The sequence below is a fragment of the Zalophus californianus genome, chromosome 4, assembly GCF_009762305.2.
Source record: "Zalophus californianus isolate mZalCal1 chromosome 4, mZalCal1.pri.v2, whole genome shotgun sequence".
Classification (NCBI taxonomy): Eukaryota; Metazoa; Chordata; class Mammalia; order Carnivora; family Otariidae; genus Zalophus; species Zalophus californianus.
The window spans coordinates 39,575,536-39,597,760 of record NC_045598.1 but is presented as its reverse complement, the minus strand read 5'-3'; the positions used below and the strand labels follow the sequence as shown (position 1 = coordinate 39,597,760).

At 37.5% G+C, this 22,225-nt stretch overlaps 1 protein-coding gene across 1 annotated transcript in view; it reads left to right on the top strand.

Moving 5' to 3' along the window:
- LOC113933182 (BEN domain-containing protein 5) overlaps positions 1–22,225 on the top strand; it is a 1,542,215-nt gene that overhangs the window by 116,121 nt on the left and 1,403,869 nt on the right. Inside the window, exon 2 of the mRNA XM_035727241.1 lies at positions 20,381–20,503. Coding sequence (XP_035583134.1) covers positions 20,381–20,503 — 123 coding nt within the window. The remainder of the gene's footprint in view (positions 1–20,380; positions 20,504–22,225) is intronic.

Below are 22,225 nucleotides of genomic sequence, written 5' to 3'. Positions count from 1 at the left end.
TTTAAGTAAGAATGAAGAGTCTGGATTAAAAAATATGGAAAAAACAGCTATTTGGCTGAACAATAAAATGAACAGAAGTCAAGAAATTACAAGTTATTATTCTATAACAACTATTCCATTATTCCATGCCACCTTGGACTATTTTGTGCTACTGTAAATACTGTAAATGATTTTAGTCATTTTATATACATGTGGAATGTAATTGAGATATTTTTCTGAGAGCAAATAACTGTATCTCCTGCCTTGTGTATTCAAATGAAAAACCAATAAATTGCATTAACATTATGTTGTATAGTTCACCCTATTCCCTTTTTGGTCGTTGTGTTACTATACCACATGTTTTGTGTTATCTTGCTTTCTTTTACTATTTGGTCTCATTATTATCACAACTGTTTATTTTAATTCTCTTAAAGAACCAAATCCTAGTTTCGTTGATCTGTTCTATTGTTCTTTTGGTTTCTATTTCATTGATTTCTGGTCTAATCTTTATTAATTCTCTTCTTCTGCTGGATTTAAGCTTCATTTGCTGCTCTTTCTCCAGCTCTCTTAGGTGTAAGGTCAGATTCTGTAGTTGAGACCTTTCTTGTTTCTTGAGGAAGGCTTATATTGCTGTATACTTCCCTCTCAGGACTGCGTTTGCTGCATCCCAAGGGTTTTGAACAGTTGTGTTTTCATTTTCATTTGTTTCCATGAATTTTTAAAAATTCTTCTTTAATTTCCTGTTTGACCCATTCATTCTTTAGTAGGATGCTCTTTAACCTCCATGTATTTGAGTTCTTTCCAAATTTCCTCTTGGGATTGAGTTCAAGTTTCAAAGCATTGTGGTCTGAAAAACATCTGTTTATTTTAGTAAACTGTAAATGTAAATGCACTGTTTATTTATTTATTTATTTATTTATTTATTTTTATTTTAATCTTTTAATTTCCCTCCATATTTTATAAATTAATCAATTAAACAGCAATCATGTCAAAGAAAGTAAACTATCTGATTAAGAATATGCTGCTAATAAGAGCTGCCAATGTCCAATGACTTCATATCTTAAAGAACAGACATATGAAAAAATGCTCAACATCTCTCAGCATCAGGAAAATACAAATCAAAACCACAATGAAATACTACCTCACATCAGTCAGAATGGATGAAATTAACAAGCCAGGAAATAACAGATGTTGGCGAGGATATGGAGAAAGGGGAACCCTCTTACACTGTTAGTGGGAGTGCAAGCTGATACAGCCACTCTGGAAAACAGTATGGGGGTTCCTCAAAAAGTTGAAAATAGAGCTACCCTACAACCCAGGAATTGCACTGCTAGGTATTTACACCAAAGATACAAATGTAGTGTTTCCTAAGGGGCACCTGCACCCCAATGTTTATAGCAGCTATGTCCACAATAGCAAAACTATGGAAAGAGCCCAGATGTCCATCGACGATGGATGGATAAAGAAGATGTGGTATGAGGAAGGAGTAAGATGGTGGAGGAGTAAGAGACCTGGATTTTGTCTGGTCCCAGGAATTCAGCTGGATAGGGATCAAACCATTCTAAACACCTATGAACTACAGGAGATGGAAGAAAAGAATAGCAGCAACTCTCTGAACAGAAAAGCGACCACTTTCTGGAAGGTAGGATGTGTGGAGAAGCGAATCTGAGGCGATATTTGGGAGGATAGACGGCAGGGGAGGGGGCCTCCATTGGCCGCTTCCGGCAAGTGATAGAGCAGCAGAGCACAAAATCGGAAATTTTTGAGGTCTGCTCCACTGAGGGACATCACTCCAGTGGCTAAGCGGGGGATGGAACCCTTGCTGGGACAGTGTGGTCTCAGGACCCTCGGGGTCACAGAAAGACCAGGGGTGCCTGAGTGCAGCAGAGCTCTCAGGGATCAGAGTGGGGAAGCCAGCTGCAGAGATGGAGCCAAGGAGTGGGCTGTCAGTTTGGGCTGCCATAAACTGTGATCTGCGGCACAGTCGGGCCACTGCTCTTCCAGCAGGGACCCAACAAATGGCAGATCCGGGGAGACTCACCTTCCTCCCTGGGAGGAGCAGTGCAGGAGTGCACCACAGGGATCTGCTGGGTTTGGAGACTCCACACCGGGTCGGATGCCAGAGAGAAATGCTCAGTCACAGGCTGGGTGAACACGGAGTGCGGCCTTTGAGACAGGAGACGGGAGACGGGAGTGATGACTGCTTTTCTCTGGGGGCCCACTGAAGAGTAGGGCCCCTGAGTTCTCCACTCCTCTGGGGCGGAGATTGGGATGCCGCCATTTTTACTCTCGTCCTCCAAAGCTGTACAGAAAGCTTGCAGGGAACAAAAGCTCCCAAGAGCAAACGCAAGCAGATTACTTAGCCTAGACCAGCAAGGGCGGGGAAATTCCACCTCCGGGAAAAGACATTTGGGAACCACGGCAACAGGCCCTTCCCCCAGAAGATCAGCAAGAACAGCCCGCCAAGACCAAGATTACCGATCAATGAGAATGGCAGAACTCCAGTGCTAGGGGAATACTGCACATAGAATTCATGGCTTTTTTCCCATGATTCTTTAGTCTTTCAAAGTTAATTTCTTTTTTTTGAGTTTTTCATTTTCCCTTTTTCAACCAACATCTTATCAATCCCTTTTCTAAAAAAATCTTTTTTATTTTTCATTTTTAGAGTCATATTCTACCCCTTCATAGTAGTTAACCTTATCTTTGGTATATATATAAGTTGTTCTCTCCTTAAAGTTTTGGAATACAGTTTCTTCTAACAGACCAAAATATACCTTAAATCTCTAGTGTATCGCTTTGTTCTAGTCTCCTCCCTGATCACATTCTCTTCCCCCCCTTTTTTTAATCCTCTTATTTCTTTTTTCAACCAACTTCTTATCAATTCCTTTTATAAAGTCTTTTATAATTTTCATCTTTACAGTCATATTCCATCCCTTCATCGTATTTACCCTTCTTTCTGTACATATATAAGTTTTTCTTTCTTTAAAGTTTTGGGAGACACTTTCTTCTAACAGACCAAAATATGCCCAAAATCTAGTGTGTGGCACTGATCTATGGACCAGCCTGATCATATTTGATCATATTCTGTTTGTTTTATTTTGTATTTGTTTGTTTTTATCTTTTTCTTTTTTTTTTTTCTTTTTTCTTTCTTTCCCTTTCTTTCCCCCTGGTTTCAGGTCTCTTCTGATTTGTTTAGTGTGTATTTTTCTGGGATTGTTTTACCCTGTTAGCATTTTGTTCTCTCATTCATCTATTGTCCCCTGGACAAAAAGACAAGGCGGGAAAAATCACCACAAAAAAAAGAAAAGAGGCAGTACCGACTGCCAGGGACCTGATCAATATGGACATTAGTAAGATGTCAGAACTAGAGTTCAGAATGACGATTTTAAAGATACTGGCTGGGCTTGAAAAAAGCATGGAGGTTATTAGAGAAACCCTCTCTGGAGAAATAAAAGAACTAAAATCTAACCAAGTTGAAATCAAAAAGGGCATTAATGAGGTGCAATAAAAAAATGGAGGCTCTAACTGCTAGGATAAATGAGGCAGAAGAGAGAATTAGTGATATAGAAGACCAAATGATGGAAAATATAGAAGCTGAGAAAAATAGGGATAAACAACGACTGGATCACAAGGGCAGAATTCAAGAGATAAGTGATAATATAAGATGAAACAACATTAGAATAATTGGGATCCCAGAAGAAGGAAGAGAGGGGCAGAAGGTATACTGGAGCAAAGTATAGCAGAGAACTTCCCTAATTTGGGGAAGGAAATGGGCATCAAAATCCAGGAGGCACAGAGAACTCCCCTCAAAATCAATAAAAATAGGTCAACATCCTAACATCTTATAGTAAAACTTACGAGTCTCAGAGACAAAGAGAAATCCTGAAAGCAGCTTGGGACAAGAGATCTGTAAACTACAATGGTAGAAACATTAGATTGGCAACAGACCTATCCACAGAGACCTGGCAGGCTATAAAGGACTGGCATGATATATTCAGAGCACTAAATGAGAAAAATATGGAGCCAAAAATAATATATTCAGCTAGGTGTCATTGAAAATAGAAGGAGAGATAAAAAGCTTCCAGGACAACCAAAAACTAAAAGAATTTGCAAACGCGAAAGCAGCCCTACAAGAAATATTGAAAGGGGTCCTCTAAGCAAAGAGAGAGCCTAAAAGTAACATAGACCAGAAAGGAACAGAGACAATATACAGTTACAGTCACCTTAAAGGCAATATAATGGCACTAAATTCATATCTTTCAATAGCTACCCTGAATGTAAATGGGCTAAATGCCCCAATCAAAAGACACAGGCTATCAGATTTGATAAAAAAAACAAGACCCATCAATATGCTGTCTGCAAGAGACTCATTTTAGCCCCAAAGACACCCCCAGATTGAAAGTGAGGGGGTGGAAAACCATTTACCATGCTAATGGACACCAAAAGAAAGCTGGGGTGGCAATCCTTATATCACACAAATTAGATTTTAAACTAAAGACTCTAATAAGAGATGAGGAAGGACAGTATATCCTACTTAAAGGGTCTATCCAACAAGAAGATCTAACAATTGTAAATATCTTTGCCCCTAACATTGGAGCAGCTGATTATATAAGCCAATTAATAACAAAAGCAAGGAAACACATGGACAACAATACAATAATAGTGGGGGACTTTAACACCCCCCTCATTGAAATGGACAGATCATCTAAGCAAAAGATCAACAAAGAAATAAAGACTTAAATGACACACTGAACCAAATGGACTTCACAGATATATGGACTTCACTGGGTGTTTTAAGCAAACAATGAATCATGGAACACTACATCAGAAAGCAATGATGTAATGTGTGGTGATTAACATAATAATAAAAAAACTAAGCCCCCCCCCAAAAAAAAAAGATGTGGTATGCATCTATACACTGGAATACTACTCAGCCATCAGAAAAATGAAATTTTGCCATTTGTAAGAACATGGATGGAACTAGAGGGTATTATGCTAAGCAAAGTCATTCAGAGTCATTCAGAGAAAGATAGTTATCATATGATCTCACTCATATGTGAAATTTGAGAAACAAAACAGGATCATAGAGGATGGGAGGGAAAAATAAAACAAGACAAAATCACAGAGGAAGACAAACCATAAGAGACTCTTAATCATAGGAATCAAAGTGAGTTTTGCTAGATGGGAGCTGGGTGGGGGCATGGGGTAACTGGGTGATGGACATTAAGGCGGGCACGTGATGTAATGAGCACTGCGTATTATGTTAGATTGATGAATCACTGAACTCTACCTCTGAAACTAATAATATATTATATATTAATTAATTGAATTTAAAAAATTTCCAAAAGGTAAGTAAAATGTTATACATTTATGCCATCATTTAAGATCAACATGTTATTGTCAGGATTTGTTAACAAGGATCAAAAACCAGAAGAACCTCATGGTTCATTCAGTAAGTGCCTATATCAATGTATGTGACTATATCATTTCAAATATTAGCAATGATGTCTATTGTTAAATTTACAGTAAAATCTAAATAGTGCTTCAGGTAGGTGGGGTTGTTAGTTTGACACTTCCCAGTGCTCCTTGAATCATATTTTGTATGAAATGCCAGAACCTATCTTTTTTTTTAATTTCAAGTTTTTATTTAAATTCCAGTTAATATATAATGTAATATTCATTTCAGGAATAGAATTTAGTAATTCATCATTTACATACATTGCCCAGTGCTCATCACATGTGCCCTTAATACTTAATACTCATCACCCATTTAACCTATCCCACCACCCACCTTCTCTCCATCAACCCTCAGTTTTTTCTCTATAGTTAAGAGTCTGTTTTTTGGTTTTCCTTTCTCTTTTTTGCTGTTTTTTGGATGAATTTAAAATATATCACATATTTTCTGTGCTCTCAAGAGATATGCAAAAACTAAAATTCAACATTGAAATCAAATTTACCTCCTAAATTTGTATTTTAGTAATTCAATTAATATTTATAGTTTACTGACATTATGCCAAGAATTGTGTCATACCTGAGATGGAGACGTTGAGAAAGTAGTGATAAAAAGATAAGGCATTAGATTCTTCTGATGAGAAACCACAGTTACTAGGGGTAAAAAGACACACATAATTAATAATAAAAAGGTAATAATGCTATAAGGTATAAACAAGATGCTGTGGGAACAGAGAGGAACAATCACTTTGTGGAGGGTCAGGTAAGACTTCCCAGAGATGATATTCTATGTAGGTCTACAGGGCGAGTAGGATTTACCACTAGGTGAAACAGGGATATGCATATATCTAGGCTTTGGGAAAACACAATAGAGTTCTAATGTTTGCATTTGTGTGCAGAATCACTATAAACACAACTGCTACTAATACTAACTGATATAGGAGTATTATATTTGTGAATCAAATACAGTACGTGGCGATGCTTTTGGTGACATGATTTTCTAAAATTGTAATACTTCGGGGCACTTGGGTGGCTCAGTCATTGGGGGTCTTCCTCCGGCTCGGGTCATGATCCCAGACACAAGCCCTGCATCGAGTCCCGCATCAGACTCCCTGCTCCGCGGGAGGCCTGCTTCTCCCTCTCCCACTCCCCCTGCTTGTATTCCCTCTCTTGCTGTGTCTCTCCCTGTCAAGTAAATAAATAGAATCTTTAAAAAAATAGTAATACTTCTGGGTAAAATTATGAACAAATAAAATATAATCCTTTCTTGGTTTATATGTTAGTTGTATTCTTGGAAAAAAACTGTATTTATTAAAGCTATACAAAATGGTATAACAGGTAGATTCTAAGCTCACAGAATTACAAATAGGATTTTTACATATATTAGTATCTGTATAGGACATTTGAAAGTTATACTGGACTCTCCTCTACTTTGCAGTACATCTAGCATTTCTGTTCTCCACCAACTAAATGACATCACTGTTCTTTCATCATTATGAAAACAAAGAAACACATCAACAAATGTCTAGAATTCCCTTTAAGAATACTCCTCACATTGATAACCATCTCAACAGAGTAATTATAATAATAGAACTAACAAAAATTCTTAGAGAAGTGGAGAATAAGGTATATAAACCATTTCTTTATCTTTCCAAGAAGAGTGTCAGTAAATACAATTTAACATTGATAAATTAACTCTAATATTGTGCTAGTTTTTGTCTGTTTGTTTCATCTGGTCTTTGTTCCCTTTCTCCTCTGTTTTCTGTCTTCTTATAGATTGATTGGCTGTTTGTTTTAATTTCATTTTATCTTCAGTTTTGGTTAATTCATGACCTTTTTTTTTAGTGTTTTGTTTTTCAGTATACATCTTTAATTTATTATAGTTCATCTACTTTCAAACATATTATACAGCTTTATATGTAGTTAAGAAACTTAAAACATTATACTTCTGATTCCCCCCTCCATCTTTTGTGTTATTCTTGCTATTTATTTGACTTCTACCTGTGGTATAATGTCATATTACATTGCTATTATTTTTTCTTTAGATAGTCATTTATTTTTTGGAGTATTAAAGATAAGAATATTTGTATTTACCTTCATTTATAATATTTCTAGAGTCTTTAATTTCTTTGTGTGGATCTTAGCTTATATCTGTTATCATTTTCTTTAGGCCGGAAGAAATTTCTTTAACATATCCTATAATACCAGACTGCTGATAATGAATTTTCTCATCTTTTGTTTTCCTCAAAATACCTGCATTAATTTTTTTAAAGCTGTTTTTCTTTCAATAATTTACAGATGTCATCCCCTTGACTTCTGGTTTGCACAGTTTCTTATGAGTAGTACACTGTAATTCTGTAATTTTTATCTGAGTTCTTTGCATGTGATTTGTATTTTCATATATGATACATAAAGTTTTAAAAATAAATATTTTGCTTGGTGCTTCTTGGATCTGTAGTAGGATTGTGGAAAGTCTTTAGTGTTATCTCTTCAAATATTTCTTCTGCCCCATTCTCTCTCATCTCCTTCTGGAATTTTACTTATACATATGTTAGATCATTTGATATTGTTCCACAATTTTGGATGCCATGTTTTTTCTTTTTCTTTTTTTATCTTTGTGTTTATGTTCAGCTTATTTCTATTGATCCTAGAGTTCACTAATTCTTTCCTCATCTCTGTCAAGTTTACTGATGAGTACATTAAAGAAATTTTTCATCTCTGTTATTTTTTAGTTTTAGTATGTCTTTTTGGCTTATTATTGTAATTTCTATCTCTCTGCTTGAGTTCCCCATTTTTTCATGCATTTTGTCCTCCTTTTCCACCAGAGGCTTCAGCATATTAATCTTAGTTATTTTATTTAATTTTTAAAAAAGATTTATTGACTTATTTTCGGGAGTCGTGGGGCATAGGGAGAGAAAGAGACTCCCAATCAGGCTCCATGCCCAGCTCGGAGCCCGCTGCAGTGCTCCATCTCATGACCCCGAGATTATGACCTGAGCTGAAACCAAGGGTTGGACATTCAACCAACTGAGCCACCTAGGTACCCCAGTCGTAGTTATTTTAATTCATTGTCTGATAATTCCAGTGTCTAGTAATTTCTGAATCTACTTCAATTAATTGCTCTTCATAGACAGTAGGTTGTTTTCTCTTGATTATTTTGTAGGTTCCACAATTTTGTGTTGTATACTTGACTTCTAGTGTAGAACTGTAGGCAATGATAGAAATACTATTTGTCACTGGAAATGGATACACTTCTCCTGGTCATTTGTGTGAGGGCTTATGTCAACCTAGTCAAGAGTTAAGCTGGGTTAAGTTTCATTTTTGCTATGGTTATCTTGAGTTTATCACTGGCTTCATATTCTTCTAGAGTTACTTTTAAAAAATATTTTATTTATTTCTTTATTTTTAAAATTAAAAAAATTATATTCCAGTATAATTAATGTGTAATGTTATATTAGTTTCAGGTATACAATATAGTGATTCAACAATTCTATACATTACTCAGTGCTCATCATCATGTAAGTGTACTCTTAATTCCCTTCACCTGATTCATCCACCCCCACCCCCACCTTCCTCCCTCTGGTAATCATCAGTTTGTTCTCTGTATTTAAGAGTCTGTTCTTTTGTGTCTTTTTTCCTTTATTCATTTGTTTTGTTTTTGAAATTCCACATATAAGTGAAATCATATGGTATTCTTTTTTCTCTGATTTACTTTGCTTAGCATTATACACTCTAGATCCATCTATGTTGTTGCAAATGGTAAGATTTCATTCTTTATATGGCTGAGTAATGTTCTATTAAAGCTATATATCTATTTATCTATATATCTATATATCACATGTTCTTTATCCATTCCAGATATGTCACATCTTCTTTATCCATTCATTTGTTGATGGACACTTAGGTTGCTTCCATAATTTCGTTATTGTAAATAATGCCACAGTAAACATAGGAGTGTATATATCTTTTTGAATTAGTGTTTTGTATTCTTTGGGGAAATACCCACTAGAGGAATTACTGGATCATATGGTAGTTGTATTTTTAATTTTTGAGGAACTGCCATACTGTTTTCCATAGTGGCCATACCAGTTTGTATTCTTACCAACAGTGCGTGATGGTTCCTTTTTCTCCACATCGTTGTGAACACTTGCTTCTTGTGTTTTTGATTTAACCATTCCAACAGGTATGAGATGATATTTCATTGTGGTTTTGATTTGCATTTTCCTGATGATGAGTGATGTTGGGCCATCTTTTCATGTGTCTAGTGGTCATCTTATGTCTTCCTTGGAGAAATGTCTTTCCATGTCTTGTGCCCATTTTTAAATTGGATTATTTGTTTTTTGGGTGTTGTTCTATAAGTTCTTTATATATTTTGAATACTAACCCTTTATCATATATGTTATTTGCCAATATCTTTACCCATTCAGTACACTTTTAGTTTTGTTGATGATTTCCTTTGCTGTGTAGAAGCTTTTTATTTTGATGTAGTCCCAAAGGTTTGTTTTGGCTTTTATTTCTCATGCCTGAGCAGACATACCTAGAAAAATGTTGCTATGGCTGATGTCAGAGAAATTGCTGCCTGTGCCGTCTCCTAGGATTTTTATGGCTCCGGATCTCACATTTAGGTCCTAAGTCCATTTTGAGTTTATTTTTGTGTAGTGTGTAAGAAAGTGATACAATTTCATTCTTTTATATATAGCTGTCCAGTTTTCTTAACCCCCTTTGTTGAAGAGACTGTCTTTTTCCCATTGCATATTCTTGCCTCCTTTGTCAAAAATTAATTGACCAAATAATCATGGATTTATTTCTGGGCTCTTTTTTCTGTTCTCTTGATCTATGTATCTCTTTTTGTGCCAGTACCATAGTGTTTTGATTACTACAGCTTTGCAGTGTATCTTGAAGTTGTGATACTTCTAGTTTTGTTTTCCTTTTTCAAGATTGCTTTGGCTGTTCAGGGTGTTTGGTGGTTTCATACAAATTTTAGAATTATTTGTTCTAGTACTGTGAAAAATGTTGTTGGTATTTTGGTAGGGATTGCATTAAATCAGTAGATTGCTTTGGGTAGTATAGGCATTTTAACAATAGTTGTTTTTCCAATCCATGAGCATGGAATATCTTTCCATTTGTTTGTATCATCTTTAATTTTTTTCATCAGTGTTTTATAGTTTTCACAGTACAGGTCTTACACCTCCTTGGTTAATTTTATTTGCAGGTATCTTATTATTTTTGGTGTAATTGTGAATTCAGGTTGTTTTCTTAATTTCTTTTTCTGCTACTTTATAAATATTGTATGGAAATGCAACAGGTTTCTGTATATTGATTTTGTATCCTGTGACCTCACTGAATTCATTCATCAGTTCTAGTAGTTGTTTGGTGGAGTCTTTAGGATTACCTTATTTCTGAGGGAAAGGGGTAGAGTGATTGAGAGTTTTCCTCATTCATCAGCTCCACCCTAAACTTTTGTCCTTTGCTGGGTACTCCTGCCACAGACAGGGTTTATTTCCATGCTTTTGTCTCATCTCTAGCAGTAGATGACAGTTGTTTTTTAATGCTTGCTATTTTAGAATTGAGGGAGCAAGAGTATTTCTGTTGTCTTGGTCTAGCCTAAGACGAGGACCTAACCTTAGGAAGGTCGTCCTATATGCTGTGATCTTGGGGTGGAGTTTTTTCAATGATCCCATCTGTCTTCCCTCTTTTCACCTCTGCCTTGAATCATTGATGGGTCTTGTGTGAGACAGTCTTTTCTTCCCCTCCTCCAGGTATAGAGGATATTTTCTTTTGGTGTCCCTCCTCCTGTTTGGAGTCTTATTTGTGCACTCGGGTTTTATGGCTTGCTATTTATCCCCTAGTGGCTTAAGGTCTTTTTCTTGTCCATAAGGGAAAAGGATATTGGTGGGGTTTCATGCCTTTTCTATAACAGAAGCCCATCCCTTTCTCCATTCCTGCATTACAATGAAAGGCATTTTTTAGTTTTCTGCCCTGCCCCTAATCATTCTCCTAAATATCTGATGGAGGCATGTACAGAAGAGTCTGCCAGGGAGTATGAATTCCCTTTGTGTCCATGACTCTCAGAGATTCTATACTCTCCTATTTCCTATACTTGATTTTTAATACTTAAAAATTTTTTTTAGCTTAATTCTTTTTATTCACTTGTATGGCACCAAGCATTTCTTTCTCCTGTGCTCTGCCATAAAGTGCTTGCTTTCCTCCATTTTGGGCGGGGCCTGACCTTCCTTGGATATCAGATTATTGTTCCCCTGCAATTTCCATTTTCCAATAGATTTTTATAAGTTATGATTTTGTTCCTTGTTGGGATATATCTTATTAAGGTGGAAGCAATGATTTTTTTCAACTTTCTACATCCAACTAGAAGTGAAACTTCTAAAATAAAAAAAAATTAAAGTTCCCATTAAGAAATATAACTTTTGGGGCGGAGCAAGATGGCGGAAGAGTAGGAGACCTGGATTTCATCTGGTCTCAGGAATTCAGCTGAATAGGGATCAAACCATTCTGAACACCTACGAACTCAACAGGAGATCGAAGAAGAGAGTAGCAACAACTCTGAACAGAGAAGCGACCGCTTACTGGAAGGTAGGACATGCGGAGAAGTGAATCAGAGGCAATATTCAGGAGGATAGATGGCGGGGGAGGGGGCCTCCGTCGGCCGTTTCTGGCAAGTGCTAGAGCCGCGGAGCACAAAATTGGAACTTTTAGAAGTCGATTCCGCTGAGGGACGTCACTCCAGTGGCTAAGCGGGAGGTGAAAACCTCGTGGGACAGTGTGGACTCAGGACCCTCGGGGTCACAGAAAGACTGGGGGTGCCTGAGTGCAGCAGAGCTCCCAGGTATCAGAGCGGGGAAGCCGGCTGCAGAGATGGAGCCGAGGCACGGGCTCTCAGCTCGGGGTTGCCATAAACTGTGATCCGCGGCCCAGTTGGGCCACTGCGCCTCCAGCAGGGACCCAACAAGCAGCAGAACTGGGGAGACTCCCCCTCCTCCCCCAGGAGGAGCGGCGCCGGAGTGCACCGCAGGGATCTGCTTGGTTTGGAGACTCCACATGGGGTCGGGTGCCAGAGATAGAAACGCTCGGTCACAGGCCGGGTGAGCACAGAGTGCGGCCGGAGACCGGGGAGACGGGAGTAATTGACTGCTTTTCTATGGGGGCGCACTGAAGAGCGGGGCCACAAGTTCGCAGCTCCTCCGGACAGAGAGTGGGAGGCCACCATTTTCACCCTGGTCCTACAAAGCTGTACCGAGAGCTTGCAGGGAACAAAAGCTCCTGAGAGCAAACCCGAGCAGCTTGCTTAGACCGGACCAACAAGGGTGGGGCAATTCTGTCTCCGGCAAAGACATTTGGGAACCACGGCAACAGACCCCTCCCCCAGAAGATCAGCACGAACAGCCAGTAAGCCAAGACCAAGTTTACTGATCAGGGAGAATGGGAGAACTCCCAGTGCTAGGGGAATACTGCACATAGAATTCATGGCTTTTTTACCATGATTCATTAGGTTTTCAAAGTTAATTTTTTTAACTTTTTTGTTTTTTTTTTAATTTTTCTTTTTCCCTTTTTCAACCAACCCCTTATCAATCCCTTTTTAAAAAAAAAGAATCTTTTATTTTTCATTTTTAGAGTCATATTTTATCCCTTCATAGTAGTTACCCTTATTTTTGGCATATATATATAAGTTCTTCTCTCTTTAAAATTTTGATATACAGTTTCTTCTAACAGATCAAAATATACCCTAAATCACTAGTGTATGGCTTTGTTGAACTCTCCTGCCTGATCACAGTCTCTCCCATTTTTTTTTCTTTTCCTTTTTTTTTAAACTTCTTTCTTCTTTCAAACAACTTCTTATCTTATCAATTCCGTTTATAAAACCTTTTATAATTTTCACCTTTACAGTCATCTTCCATCCCTTCATTGTATCAACCCTTATTTTGTACATATATAAGTCTTTCTTCCTTTAAAATTTTAGGAGGCACTTTCTTCTAACAGCCCAAAATACACCCAAAATCTGGTGTGTGGCACTGATCTATGCACTAGCCTGATCATATCTGATCATATTCTGTTTTTTTTTTTTTTGTTCTCTTTTTGTTTGTTTTTATCTTTTTCTTTTTTTCCCTTTCTTTTTTCTTTCTTTCCCTTTCTTTTCCCCTGGTTTCAGGTCTTTTCTGATTTGTATAGAGTATATTTGTTGGGGACATTGTTAACCTGTTAGTATTTTGTTCTCTCATTCATCTATTCTCCTCTGGACAAAATGACAAGACGAAAAAAATCACCTCAGCAAAAAGAACAAGAGGTAGTACCGTCTGCCAGGGACCTACTCAATACGGACATTAGTACAATGTCGGACCTAGAGTTCAGAATCATGACTTTAAAGATACTAGCTGGGCTTGAAAAAAACGGGGAAGTTATTAGAGAAACCCTTTCTGGAGAAATAAAAGAACTAAAATCTAACCAAGTCGAAATCAAAAAGGCTATTAATGAAGTGCAATAAAAAATGGGGGCACTAACTGCTAGGATAAATGAGGCAGAAGAGAGAATTAGCGATATAGAAGACCAAATGATGGAAAATAAAGAAGCTGAGAAAAAGAGAGATAAACAACTACAGGATCACGAGGGCAGAATTCGAGAGATAAGTGATACGATAAGACGAAACATTAGAATAATTGGGATCCCAGAAGAAGAAGAAAGAGAGAGAGGGGCAGAAGGTATATTGGAGCAAATTATAGCAGAGAACTTCCCTAATGTGGGGAAGGAAACAGGCATCAAAATCCAGGAGGCACAGAGAACCCCTCTCAAAATCAATAAAAATAGGTCAACACCCCGACATCTAATAGTAAAACTTACGAGTCTCAGAGACAAAGAGAAAATCCTGAAAGCAGCTCGGGAGAAGAGATATGTAACCTACAATGGTAGAAACATTAGATTGGCAACAGACCTATCCACAGAGACCTGGCAGGCCACAAAGGACTGGCATGATATCTTCAGAGCACTAAACAAGAAAAATATGCAGCCAAGAATACTATATCCTGCTAGGCTGTCATTGAAAATAGAAGGAGAGGTAAAAAGCTTCCAGGACAAACAAAAACTAAAGGAATTTGCAAACACAAAACCAGCCCTAAAAGAAATATTGAAAGGGGTCCTCTAAGCAAAGAGAGAGCCTAAAAGCAGCATAGATCAGAAAGGAACACAGACAATATACAGTAACAGTCACCTTACAGGCAACACAATGGCACTAAATTCATACCTTTCAATAGTTACCCTGAATGTAAATGGGCTAAATGCCCCAATCAAAAGACACAGGCTATCAGATTGGATTAAAAAACAAGACCCATCAATATGCTGTCTGTAAGAGACTCATTTTAGACCCAAAAACACCCCCAGATTGAAAGTGAGGGGGTGGAAAACCATTTCCCATGGTAATGGACACAAAAAGAAAGCTGGGGTGGCAATCTTTATATCAGACAAATTAGATTTTAAAACAAAGAGTGTAATAAGAGATGAAGGAGGACACTATATCTTACTTAAAGGGTCTATCCAACAAGAAGATCTAACAATTGTAATTATGTATGCCCCTAACATGGGAGCAGCCAATTATATAAGACAATTAATAACAAAAGCAAAGAAACACATGGACAACAATACAATAGTAGTGGGGGACTTTAACACCCCCCCTGCACTGAAATGGACAGATCATCTAAGCAAAAGATCAACAAGGAAATAAAGACTTTAAATGAAACACTGGACCAAATGGACTTCATAGAGATATTCAGAACATTCCATCCCAAAGCAACGGAATACACGTTTTTCTCTAGTGCCCATGGAACATTCTCCAGAATTGATCCCATCCTAGGTCACAAATCAGGTCTCAACGAATACCAAAAGATTGGGATTATTCCCTGCATATTTTCAGACCACAATGCTTTGAAACTAGAACTCAATCACAAGAGGAAAGTCGGAAAGAACTCAAATACATGGTGGTGAAAGTGCATCCTACTAAAGAATGAATGGGTCCACCAGGAAATTAAAGAAGAATTAAAGAAATTCATGGAAACCAATGAAAATGAAAACACAACTGTTCAAAATCTTTGGGATACAGCAAAGGCAATCCTAAGAGGAAAGTATATAGCAATACACGCCTTTCTGAAGAAACAAGGAAGGTCTCAAATACACAACCTAACCCTACACCTAAAGGAGCTAGAGAAAGAACAGCAAATAAAGCCTAAACCCAGCAGGAGTAGAAAAATAATAAAGATCAGAGCAGAAATCAATGAAATAGAAACCAAAAGAACAGTAGAACAGATCAACGAAAGTAGGAGGTGGTTCTTTGAAAGAATTCACAAGATTGATAAACCCCTGGCCAGACTGATCAAAAAGAAAAGAGAAATGACCCAAATCAACAAAATCATGAATGAAAGAGGAGCGATCACAACCAACACCAAAGAAATGAAAACAATTATAAGACATATTATGAGCAACTCTATGCCAGCAAATGAGATAACCTGGAAGAAATGGGTTCATTCCTAGAGATGTATCAACTACCAAAACTGAACTAGGAAGAAATAGAAAACCTGAACAGACCTATAACCACTAAGGAAATTGAAGCAGTCATCAAAAATCTCCCAACAAACAAAAGCCCAGGGCCAGATGGCTTCCTAGGGGAATTCTATGAAACATTTAAAAAAGAATTAATACCTATTCTCCTGAACCTGTTCCAAAAAATAGAAATGGAAGGAAAACCTCCAAACTCATTTTATGAGGCCAGCATTACCTTGATCCCAAAACCAAAGACCCCATCAAAAAGGAGAATTACAGATCAATATCCTTGATGAATATGGATGCAAAAATTCTCACGAAAATATTAGCCAATAGGATCCAACAGTACATTAAAAGGATTATTCACCATGACCAAATGGGATTTATCCTTGGGCTGCAAGGTTGGTTTAACACCCACAAATCAATCAACGTGATACAATATATTAACAAAAGAAAGAACAAGAGTCATATGATCCTCTCAATAGTTGCAGAAAAAGCATTTGACAAAGTACAGCATCCTTTCTTGATCAAAACTTTTCAGAGTATAGGGCTAGAGGGTACATACCTCAATATCATAAAAGCCATCTATGAAAAATCTAAGCGAATATCATTCTCAATGGGGAAAATTTGAGAGCTTTCCCCGTAAGGTCAGGAACACGGCAGGGATGTCCACTCTCACCACTGCTATTCAACATAGTATTAGAAGTCCTAGGCACAGTAATTAGACAACAAAAAGAAATCAAAGGCATCCAAATCGGCAAAGAGGAAGTCTAACTCTCACTCTTTGCAGATGATATGATACTGTATGTGGAAAACCCAAAAGACTCCACCCCAAAACTGCTAGAACTCATACAGGAATTCAGTAAAGTAGCAGGATATAAAATCAATGCACAGAAATCAGTGGCATTACTATACACCAACCACAAGACAGAAGAGAGACAAATCAAGGAGTCCATCCCATTTAGAATTGCACCGAAAACCATAAGATATCTAGGAATAAATTTATCCAAAGAGGGGAAGGATTTGTACTCAGAAAAATATAAAATAGTCATCAAAGAAATTGAAGAAGACACAAAGAAATGGAAAAACGTTCCATGCTCATGGATTGGAAGAACAAACATTGTGAAGATTTCAATGCTACCGAGAGCAATCTACACATTCAATGCAATCCCCACCAAAATACCATCCACTTTTTTCAAAAAATGGAACAAATAATCCAAAATTTGTATGGAAGCAATAAAGACCCCGAATAGCCAGAGGAATCTTGAAAAAGAAAAGCAAAGCTGGCGGCATCACAATTCCGGACTTCCAGCTCTATTACAAAGCTGTCATCATCAAGACAGTATGGAACTGGCACAAAAACAGACACATAGATGAATGGAACAGAATAGAGAGCCTAGAAATGGACCCTCAACTGTATGGTCAACTAATCTTTGACAAAGCAGGAAAGAATGTCCAAGGGAATAAAGATAGTCTCTTCAAGAAATGATGTTGGGAAAATTGGACAGCCTCATGCAGAAGAATGAAACTGGACCATTTCCTTACACCACACACAAAAACAAACTCAAGATGGTTGAAAGACCTAAACGTGAGACAGGAATCTATTAAAATCTTAAAGGAGAACACAGGCAGCAACCTCTTCAACCTCAGCCGCAGCAACTTCTTAGAAACATCGCCAAAGGCAAGGGAAGGAAGGGCAAAAATGAACTATTGGGATTTCATCAAGATAAAAAGTTTTTGCATAGCAAAAGAAACAGTCCACAAAACCAAAAGACAACTGACAGAATGGGAGAAAATATTTGCAAATGACATATCAGATAAAGGGCTAGTATTCATAATCTATAAAGAACTTATCAAACTCAACACCCAAAGAACAAATAATCCAATCAAGAAATGGGCAGAAGACATGAACAGACATTTTTTCAATGAAGACATCCAAATGGCCAAGAGACCCATTAAAAAGTGCTCAACATCACTCGGCATTAGGGAAATCCAAATCAAAACCTCAATGAGATACCACCTCACACCAGTCAGAATGGCTAAAATTAACAAATCAGGAAACGACAGATGTTGGCGGGGATGTGGAGAAAGGGGAACCCTCCTACACTGTTGGTGGGAATGCAAGCTGGTGCAATCACTCTGGAAAACAGTATGGAGGTTCCTCAAACAGTTGAAAATAGAGCTATCATACGATCCAGCAATTGCGCTACTGGGTATTTACCCCAAAGATATAAATGTAGGGTTCTGAACGGTTACGTGCACCCCGATGTTTATAGCAGTAATGTCCACAATAGCTAAACTGGGGAAAGAGCCAAGATGTCCATCGACAGATGAATGGATAAAGAAGGTGCGGTATATATACACAATGGAATGTTATGCAGCCTTAAAAAGGAATGAGATGTTGTCATTTGCAACGACATGGATGGAAATGGAGGGTGTTATGCTGAGTGAAATAAGTCAATCAGAGAAAGACATGTATCATATAACCTCGTTGACATGAGGAATTTTTAACCTCAGGAAATAAACTGAGGGTTGCTGGAGTGGTGGGGGGTGGGAAGGATGGGGTGGCTGGGTGATAGACATTGGGGAGGTTATGTGCTACGGTGAGCGTTGTGAATTGTGCAAGACTGTTGAATCACAGATCTGTACTTCTGAAACAGATAATGCAATATATGTTAAGAAAAAAAGAAAGAAGAAGATAGCAGGAGCGGAAGAATGAAGGGGCGTAAGTCGGAGGGGGAGACGAAGCATGAGAGTCGATGGACTCTGAAAAACAAACTGAGGTTTCTAGAGGGGAGAGGGTTGGCGGGATGGATTAGCCTGATGATGGGTATTAAAGAGGGCCCGTTCTGGGTGTAGTACTCGGTGTTATGCACAAACAATCATGGAACACTACATCAAAAACTAATGATGTAATGTATGGTGATTAACATAACAATAAAAAATTAAAAAAAGAAATATAACTTTTTCTTTAAATTTAAATTCAATTAGCCAACATATAGTACATCATTAGTTTCAGATGTAGTGTTCAGTAATCCATAAGTTGTGTATAACACTCAATGCTCATCACATCATGTGACCTCCTTAACACTCATCACCTAATAACCCCATCCCTCCCCGCAGCTCCCCTTCAGCAACCCTCAGATTGTTTCCTATAGTTAGGAGTCTCTCATAGTTTTTCTCCCTCTCTGATGACTCCAATTTCCCTCCCTTTCCCTATGATTCTCTGTACGGTTTCTTATATTCCAAATATGAGTGAAACTATATGATAATTGTCTGTTTGTGACTGACTTATTTCACTCAGCATATTACTCTCCAGTTCCATCCATGTCAATGTAAATGGTCAGTATTCATCCTTCCTGATGGTTGAGTAATATTCCATTGTATATATATACTACATCTTCTCTATGCATTCATCTGTCTGGACATCTTGGCTCTTGCTACAGTTTGGGTTTTGTGGACTTTGCTGCTATGAACATTGGAGTGCAGGTGCCCCTTCGGAACACTACATTTGTATCTTGGGGGTAAATACCTAGCAGTGCAACTGCTGGGTCATAGGGTAGCTTTATTTTCAACTTTTTGCGGAATCTCCATACTATTTTCCAGAGTGGCTGTTTCAGCTTGCATTCCCACCAACAGTGTAACATAACGTCTATGTTCATTCAGTGGTTCTCAAATTATTTCTGGCTGTGGAACATTAGCAATTTATAAAGCTAGTTATATAATTATTGTTTTATTTGAATTAAAATAATTAAGTAAACAGTTCCTTTTTTTTAAGATTTTATTTATTTGAGAAAGAGAGAGAGAGCACACGTGCAAGAGAGAGTGAGAGAGAGAGAGAGAGCGCACGTGTTGTGTGGGGAGAGGCAGAGGGTGAGGGACAAGCAGACTCCCCACTGAGGAGTAAGCTTGATGCGGCACTCAATCCCAGGACCCTGGGATCATGACCTGAGCCAAAAGCAGATGCTTAACTGAGCCACCCAGGCTCCCCTAAATGAACATTTCTGAGAATTTAAATATATTAGCTACTTATTAAATACTTGGTGCAATTTAATGAACATCTTTTGGGTTTTAGTAGTCGTGCTAGATATTTTCATATCTAATTCTCATAACATAATTTTGAAGAATTGGTTTTGCCTTTCCTTAATTATGGATGAGAAAAACTCAGGTTTAAGGGGATTAAGTTGATTGCTTTGTATCACAGAATTAATATTTAGTAGAGGTGAGATTTCAGACCTTATGTTTCTGATTCCAAAATGTATCTTGTTTCTACTCTACATTATGCAGTTCATTTCTTACTGTTTGATAAGCAATAAATGATGGAGGAAATTAATAATAAAAATCTTATTGGATTTATATTCTTAAATATATTTTGATTTTTGTTAAACATGAGCCTTTTTTTTAACAATAGGCAATGATATGGGAAATGATGATGCCATCGGAGGGAATGTGAGCAAATATATGGTGCTTCCGTCTGGATACTGTGGACAGTCCAAGAAAGGACATCTTATCTTTGATGCTTGCTTTGAAAGTGGTGAGTGTATTGAAGACCAATACTTTTGAATTTGTCTTAGATTTTTTCAAAATCCCAATTCATCTGACCATTCAGTGTGATTCAACCCATTTAATATTTCATCGTAATGGACTAAGTTGTCAGGGAAAAACCAATTTTCAAAGAATTACCTTGGAAATACTTGAAAAGGAAATGCTGTTTTTGTTGCTATAAGTGATTATTTAATGGTTTAATGGTAATATTAATGAGCATTGATATAGCACCTTATATTTTATTAAATAACTTTTCAGATGTTATTTCTTTTGGGATAAAATAGGTATAATTTGACTATATGATAAATTATTAATTATTGAATGTTTATCATGTACCTGGTTCTGCATGACATGCTCACAGAACTTAATTTTTGTCCGAGAGGTCTCTCTATAAAGAAATGATTAGGGAATAGATTCAGTTGAACACAAACCACACAGCAAAAGTAATATTGTATCACAATCATCAAATGCTGTGGGTATTTTGTATTGGAAGATTGAAACTTGATTATAAATTCCCATCCAGTAGGGATTGGATCTTGTTAACTTTTTTGTGCCTCGAACCTCATACTCTGAATGGCACATAGTACATATTCAGAATATTTTGAAAATTTTAATGAGAGGTAAACATAATTTTGTTTTATAAGTAATTGTTGATTATTTTTGGTTTTCATAATGTGTGTGTGCATGCGTGTGTGTCATTGGTTGGAGGGACATGGCAGTGTCAGTTATGTGACACTTCTCTGAACCCTAAGAACATTGATTGTTTATCAACAATTGAAAACTTGTTTATGTAAGATTCTTCTCCTGGTTTATTCCATGCTATTTTAGTTTGCTTCAGCTGCCATAACAAAGAACCACAAATGTGTGGCTTCAACAACAGAAATTTATTATCTCATAGTTCTGGAAATCTGAGATCAAGGCGTCAGTAGGGTTGGTTCCTTCTAAGGATTGTGAAGAATATATTCCATGTCTTTTGTCTAGCTTCTGGTGATTTGCTAGCAGTCTTCGGTATTCTTTGGTTTGTAGAATCATCACCCCGATCCCTGCCTTCATCTTCACTTGGCATTCTCCCTGAATGCGTGGCTTTCTCTAAATATTCCCTCTTTATGAGGCTGCCAGTCATATTGGATCAGGGGCCACTCTAATGACCACATTTTTTAAAAAAAATTTTTTAAAAAATTTTTTATTGTTACGTTAATCACCATACATTACATCATTAGTTTTTGATGTAGTGTTCCATGATTCATTGTTTGTTCATAACACCCAATGCTCCATGCAGAACGTGCCCTCTTTAATACCCATCACCCAGGCTAACCCATCCGCCCACCCCCCTCCCCTCTAGAACCCTCAGTTGGTCTTTCAGAGTCCATCTAATGAACACATTTTAACTTGATTACCTTTGTAGAGATGCTATTTCCTAGTGAGGTCACATTCTGAGGTTTTGGGTGTTTCGACTTTTTTTTTTTTTATTATGTTACGTTAATCACCATACATTACATCATTAGTTTTTGCTGTAGTGTTCCGTGATTCATTGTTTGCGTATAACACCCAATGCTCCATTCAGTATGTGCTCTCTTTAAAACCCATCAGCAGGCTAATCCATCCCCCCACCCCCCTCCCCTCTAGAACCCTCAGTTTGTTTCTCAGAGTTCATAGTCTCTCATGGTTCGTCTCCCCCTCCGATTTCCTCCCCTTCATTTTTCCCTTCCTG